Raw genomic sequence first — 7,446 nt, forward strand, 5'->3', positions numbered from 1 at the left:
TCTAGCAACCTTTCGGTTGCTGGTCCAAAGCGCTGACCACTAGGCTGACCACCTGCCGCCCAAAATGATACTAAATGATGATTAGGCTATTGTCTGAGAATAGAATTTAGACATAAAAAAAACTGTATTGCTGATCATAAAACTGACCATGAAACACTGAAATCAACTAGATCTATCACCACAGTAGCCGTTCAAAAGTAGATGTCTCACCTAATCTTTGTGCCCTTTTTCAGATTTTTGGGATCTGTTTAGCACAGAATCTAGTGAGCGACATTGAAGTAGTGAGAGAGAGTTGGTAAGAACCACAATTGATTATTTAAAAACGTATATACTTATATATATTTTTTTTACTTCCATGTTAAAGGAAAACTCCACCCCAAAACTATATTTTGGTATTTGTTTCATTAGTCCATTGATGATTTATTCCCCAAAATGTTTTGCATGTCAGCAATCAAGTTTTCAACATATGTAACTTTAAAAATAAGAAATCTGGCCTGTATGATGCATTTTGAATCATATGATGCTGCAGAGTTCTGTATTTTGAAAGTTACATATTTTGGGGGTGGAGTTTTCCTTTAAACCAACAAAAAAAAGTGTGGTTTCAGTATAGTTATGCCCACCTGGTGGTCATAGCCAGTACTAAGGGATTAAATTCTGTTGACATTTTGTTGAATCACTCTGCGTAGAGATGATGTATTGAAAAAACATTTAAATACAACCAGGATTATAAACCCAGGATTTGGTGAGTGCACTTTTAATTTATTTTCACTTTCCTCTCTTTCCCCGTCACACATCAGTTTGTTTACCTGAAACACCTCAAGCAAACTAAAGGTTATAACGAAGGTAAGCCCCTTTACGCTTGTTCTACAATCGTTCCAGACTCCAGAATCTTTTTAATCTCATCTATTAAAGACCAGGGAACCAATAAAACTATAGTTGCTACCACTGTATTCTCTTGATTGAAATATATGTCCTTAAGATTTAACTACCATACTTTGACCTACATCTTTCATCCATACATTTAAATGAAATATTGATTTGATTTTGTATCTCCCATGCAGATCTCTTGAGTTTTGCCACCTTCTAAAGGGAGACGATCAGGACACTTGAGAAATGTACAAAATGAAGAGTCTCGCTGCTTCCTTTATGCTCTGTATATAATACTTTTGTAAGAATTTGTTTTTAAATGTCTCACTGATGCAGTGTCAAACACTGCCTGGAAGGGTCATGTACAAAGCCATATGTATACATATGTGTATATAAGGGAGCCAGACATATGTATCTATATGGCTCTGGTCATGTACAGTATAGAGCTGAGGTCGTTCTGTAAATGCGCTGCATGCCTATTCATAGGGCATTCGTTCTCCTACCTGTATTCTTTATTGTTATAATGTCTGATGTATTGTACAGTATAAGTCAGATTCCCAGTATGGAGTGAATTGGCTGGGTAGCACTTTGCACACTGTGTTATAAAGCCTGCATAGCTGTAGCAGTAACATGTATTGTAATGTCATGCTATACTGTGTGAAGTGTCACAAATTGGTTTAGGGTCCCTAAACCATTTTGTGATACTTCACACAGTATAGCATGACATTACAATATCATGCAGCAATTTGGGATCTTTAGTAAGTTACATTTAAATTAATGACTGTGTTTTGTGATGTCGTTGGTCAAAAAGTGACATGATGAACTATCATTAGGTAATGTGCTTGGTGTCATGTCATGGCAGAATTAATCTATGCTTCATGAAGTTTGAGTCTCGTAATTAAGTGTTCCAGTTTCTAAAGAGGGAACAAGTTTTAAAGAGAATTAGTGTTGCTAATACCACACACATCCTGTCTATTGACCAGCAATAACTTCAAGAACCATGAACTAACTCAATTTCAACCACAAGTGTTGTATTTCATTGTTGTGTTCAATTTATAACAGTTGCCCCATAAAGGTGAGGTATCAAAACCCAACTAGGTTCTTTACTGAATTTTGATTGCCTTTTAGCTGTTATTGATTTATTTCTCTGTTTTGTCAGAATTTTTTCAACAGAAGAATCCCATGAGGCAAAAATTTGGCAAATGTCGTCTTAATGGCATCATTTTGTGGTTGTATGGTTGAGACTTCATAATTCCAGATGCAAACGAACGGTCTCTGTTACAGTATAACCAGGTGATGACATCAAGAGGTCATGGGAAAGAGTAATATTTTGGTTGTTATTTGGTCAGATTAAGAGCGTTTAGGCCAGTAACTGAAAGGCCACTGATTCGAATCCTGAGCCGACTAGGTGAAAAGTATAACCCTAACTGCTCTTCTAAATTGCTCTGGGTAAGAGTGTCTGCTAAATGAATACATTTTAAATAAAACGACAATAACAAAACTTACTTATGAAACCTGACCATGTCATCAAAATGACATTGCAACCAGTTTTGCCTTCTTGGATGAGACTTCGCTGATATTCACCCACCTAATGTTCCTGGCAGGCACACAGCACATCACCAGCTGGTTAGCTTTCTGGAAGCAGACGACATTTGCACTCTCACCAGCAGATTTTAAGAGGGAACTGAGATATTTGTATTACATCTATGTGAGACCACATTGTATTGATTGAAGTAGGGTTGTGGTCAAAACCATTTAAATTTAGAATGGCATGACTTACAATTCAAGATATTAAAAGTGCTATTTTGAATTTCAATAAACTTTCTGAATTGAAATGGAGGTGACCACAACCATGTATTGAAGTGACCTCTGATTTGATCTCAAATCTAGATCCTCAAAAGACGTGCAAAAGCTACATTAGACGCTGTGGCCCTTATTTCCTAAGGCAATATTTTCATTAGAGTAAAAAACAGTAGATTGGTAATAATGGCTATGGAATGGTATCAAACACATTTAATACCATTCCATTCACTCCATTCCAGCCATTATTATGAGCCTTCCTACCCTCAACAGCCTCCACTGGTGCACACTCTAAGTAAATCTGGCCCTATTTGGGGTATACAGTAAGAATATCACATATTCTGTAAAAACTGACTTTTTGATTTTCTTGGGGATTGCATGTAGTTTGTACTTTTCACAGCGCCATCTCACAAAACACAAAATCAAACATTTTCCCTGTGCCATAGGTGTGATCATGATGTTCTGTACTTTCATGTCATGTGTTTTAAATCATGTAAATAACTGGATAGTGAGAAGTTGTAAATATGTCAAAATAAATGTATGCTGCTTTGTATTAAAGTGGGTCTGGTAGGTGATTCATTCATGTATTTGTGTAAAAGTGTAACATGTTTGTTGACACGTTGACCATTAACCACCGGCCAATTCATCATTATTTAAAAAAATAAAATTAAAAAATTGTCAGCTGGCATGTTAGACTAGTTTAAGAGGCTACAAGATTGATTCAGCTTACTATTGTGCTGCTTTGGAACTGTATTTGATCCAGATCCATCAAATAAGGGCCCTCAGTCTATCCGGAAGGCCAACTTTAGTGGCTTTAAGGAGCAGTTCTCTCTGTGGGTCTAACCCTGGAAAAGTTCTGGAAAACGGTTAAAGACCTGGAGAATAAACCCTCCTCCTCACACCTGCTCATGTTACTTAAAGTTGATGATGTGGTTGTTACTGACAAGAAGCACATGGCTGAGCTCTTTAATCACCACTTTATTAAGTCAGGATTCCTATTTGACTCAGCCATGCCTTCTTGCCCGTCCAACATTTCCTCATCTCCTACCCCTTCTAATGCGACTAGCCCCGATGCTCCTCCCTCTTTTTCCTCTACAAAGTTTCTCCCTGCAGGCGGTCACTGAGTCCAAGGTGCTAAAGGAGCTCCTTAAACTTGACCCCCAAAAAACATTTGGGTTAGATGGTTTAGACCCTTTCTACTTTAAGGTTGCTTATCATCGCCAAGCCTGTCTCTGACCTTTTTTAACCTGTCTCCTCTCTGGGGAGGTTTCCATTGATTTGAAGGCAACCACGGGTTTGTCCTTTATTTAAAGGGGGAGATCAAGCTAATCATAAATGTTATAGGCGTATTTCTATTTTGCCATGTTTATCAAAAGTGTTGTAAAAACGTGTCAATAATCAAATGACTGGCTTTCTTGATGTCTATAGTATTCTCTTTGTGATGCAATCTGGTACCCGCTCAGGTTATGGATGTGTCACTGCAACCTTAAAGGTCCTCAATGATGACACCATTGTCCTTGATTCTAAGCAATGTTGTGCTGCTATTTTTATTGACTTGGCCAAAGCTTTTGATACAATAGACCATTTAATTCTTATGGAGTATTGGTGTCTCTGAGGGGGTCTTTGGCCTGGTTTGCTAACTACCTCTCTTAAAGAGTGGTGTATAAAGTCAGAACATCTGCTCTCTCAGCCACTGCTTGTCACCAAGGGTGAACCCCAAGGCTCAATCCTAGCACCCACATGCTTCTCAATTTACATCAACAACATAGCTCAGGCAGTAGGAAGCTCTCATCCATTTCAATGCAGATGATACAGTCTTACTCAGCTGGCCACCCCCCGGATTTTGTGTTACATGCTCTACAACAAAGCTTTTTTAGTGTCCAACAAGCTTTCTCTGCCCTTAACCCTGTTCTGAACACCTCCAAAACAAAGGTCATGTGGTTTGGGAAGAAGAATGCCCATCGTCCCACAGGTGTTATTACTACCTCTGAGGGTTTAGAGCTTGAAGTAGTCACCTCATACAATTACTTGGGAGTATGGCTAGACGGTACACTGTCCTTCTCTCAGCACATATCAAAGCTGCAGGCTAAAGTTAAATGTAGACTTGGTTTCCTGTATCGTAATGCCTCCTCTTTCACCCCAGCTGCCAAACTAACCCTTATTCAGATTACCCTAACATGCTAGATTACAGAGATGTAATTTATAGATTGGCAGGTAAGGGTGCTCTCGAGTGGCTAGATGTGCTTTACCATTCTGCCATCAGATTTGCCACCAATGCTCCTTATAGGACACATCACTGCACTCTATACTCCTCTGTAGACTGGTCATCTCTGTATACCCGTCGCAAGACCCACTTGATGATGCTTATTTACAAAACCTCTTAGGCCTCACTCCACCCTATCTGAGATATCTGCTGCAACCCTCATCCTCCACAAACAACACCCGTTCTGCCAGTCACATTCGGTTAAAGGTCCCCAAAACCCACATCACTGGGTTGCTCGTCTTTTTTAGTTCACTGCAGCTAGAGACTAGAATTAGCTGCAACAAACACTCAAACTGGACAGTTTTATCTCAATCTCTTAATTCAAAGACTCAATCATGGACTCTCTTACTGACAGTTGTGGATGCTTTGTGTGATGTATTGTTGTCTCTACCTTCTTGCCCTTTGTGCTGTTGTCTGTGCCCAATAATGTTTGTACCCTGTTTTGTGCTGCTACCATGTTGTGCTGCTGCCATGTTGTGTTTCTACCATACTGTGTTGTAATGTGTTGCTGCCATGTTATGATATTGTCTTTAGGTCTCTCTTTATGTAGTGTTGTATTGTCTCTCTTGTCGTGATGTGTGTCTTGTCCTATATTTTTAAAGATTTATTTTTAATCCCTGCCTTATTTACAATGATGGCCTTCCCCGCAGGAGTTCTTTTGGGAAGGCCGTCATTGTAAATAAGAATTTGTTCTTAACTGACTTGCCTTTTTAAATAAATCAATAAAATTAACCATTTCATCTCAGATATCATCAAAAGCCTTTCCTGCTAAATGTCTCTAGCTGCAGGTAAATTAGTGACAGTACACAAACTACATGGGTGAGGTAACCATCCAGTGATAATTGACTCAGCCAGGGCCGATTCCAGGCATAAGTGACATCAGGCACAAGTGACATCGCCGTAACTCAGTCGGGGGTCTCAACTTACTATTGAGAGTAACAATAGTAGAATGCACCAGGTGCAATTTCGAAATGTGGTTGTGCAGAAGCAGTTTTTCTGTTGTTCTTTCAGTCACTGGCAGTCACTCAATTAGCCAGTCAGCTAACAAATTTTAGATTGGTAGTTAATCTAGCCAGCTACCTAAACTTGTAGTAATCATGGCCGAATACCGACCGGGCATGCAGGGCACGTGCCCAGGGGCCCTGACCTCTAGGGGTCCCCCATTGATTTTGATTGTGATTCCTCACTCAGATAAAATTAGCATGGCATAAGTCATTACAAAATGTGTAGAATGCACCCAGACTTATCTCTCTTTCTTATCTTCCAAATCTTAAAACAGGAGTGGCCTACGTTATACGCGTTTCTTCCAGCCCTGCTCTAGCACACCTGATTCTATTAATTAGCTGCTCATCTTCACATTGATTAGCCAAATTATGTGTGTTTAAAGCAGGGCTGGAAAGAAAAGCCTACCGGGGCTACCCAGTATCTCCAGGAGAATGTTTTTAATTTGGATAATAATACATAATACATCATTTGCTGATGATAAGTACTTCCGGGTTGGAGCGAGCGGTCGCATCCGCACTTCGGTCCGCAGGTAGTATAACTTTTCATTACATTTCATTACATTTCATTATAGTACAACGGTTTGATTTGTCTAATCTTAGCAATTTCTTCTTAGCAAGCTACATAGCCGTCATTGTATCAAAGATAATTGCGTAATTATCGTATTTCGTCGTCCTAACGTAGTCTGCCCAGCAGCTAGCCAGCTAGCAAACGTCCACCGTCTACCGAATAGCAGCACTGTAGAAACTATTACACTCAACTGAACGACTTGATTAGTGTAGTGTTAGCTAGCTACATAGTTGTCTTTGCTGTCTTCGTATCCAAGATAATTGTGTAGTTTAGAGTGTGTAGTTTTAGAGTGATTATCTTAATTTACCGAGGTTAGCTAGCCAGCTATTTGTCGTCCTTAACGTAGGAGACACTGCTAGCTAGCCAACAGCTAGTCAACGTCTACCGAATAGAACTTCCGCACTCAACAACCCGGTCGCATTCCGCTTCGCTCCACAGGTAGTATCACATTTTCATTTCATTTCATTACAGTACAACGGTTTGATTTGTTTGATCGTAGCTAGCTACATAGCTAGCTACATAGCCGTCTTTGTATCAAAGATAATTGTGTAGTCTAGAGCGATTTTCTAGGTTAGCTAGCCAGCTATTGTCGTTCTTTTAACGCAACGTAACGTAATCAACACTGCTAGCTAGCCAGCTAGCCCCCGAATAGCAGCACTGTAGCCACTGCCAGCTAGCCTACAAAGTCAACAACGCAGCCACTGCCAGCTAGCCTACTTCAGCAGTACTGTATCATTTTAATCATTTTAGTCAATAAGATTCTTGCTACGTAAGCTTAACTTTCTGAACATTCGAGACGTGTAGTCCACTTGTCATTCCAATCTCCTTTGCATTAGCGTAGCCTCTTCTGTAGCCTGTCAACTATGTGTCTGTCTATCCCTGTTCTCTCCTCTCTGCACAGACCATACAAACGCTCCACACCGCGTGGCCGCGGCCACCCTAAT

The 7,446-nt window shown here is 39.9% G+C and overlaps 1 protein-coding gene across 1 annotated transcript in view; it reads left to right on the forward strand.

The window, feature by feature from the left end:
• LOC115137214 (tetraspanin-5-like) overlaps window positions 1-3,225 on the forward strand; it is a 40,255-nt gene extending 37,030 nt beyond the window's left edge. Inside the window, exons 8-10 of the mRNA XM_029673382.2 lie at window positions 234-295; window positions 798-843; window positions 1,062-3,225. Coding sequence (XP_029529242.1) covers window positions 234-295; window positions 798-810 — 75 coding nt within the window. The 3' untranslated portion in view covers window positions 811-843; window positions 1,062-3,225. The remainder of the gene's footprint in view (window positions 1-233; window positions 296-797; window positions 844-1,061) is intronic.
• The last annotated feature ends 4,221 nt before the right edge of the window (window positions 3,226-7,446 follow it).

The sequence above is a fragment of the Oncorhynchus nerka genome, linkage group LG11 (assembly GCF_034236695.1).
Source record: "Oncorhynchus nerka isolate Pitt River linkage group LG11, Oner_Uvic_2.0, whole genome shotgun sequence".
Lineage (NCBI taxonomy): Eukaryota > Metazoa > Chordata > Actinopteri > Salmoniformes > Salmonidae > Oncorhynchus > Oncorhynchus nerka.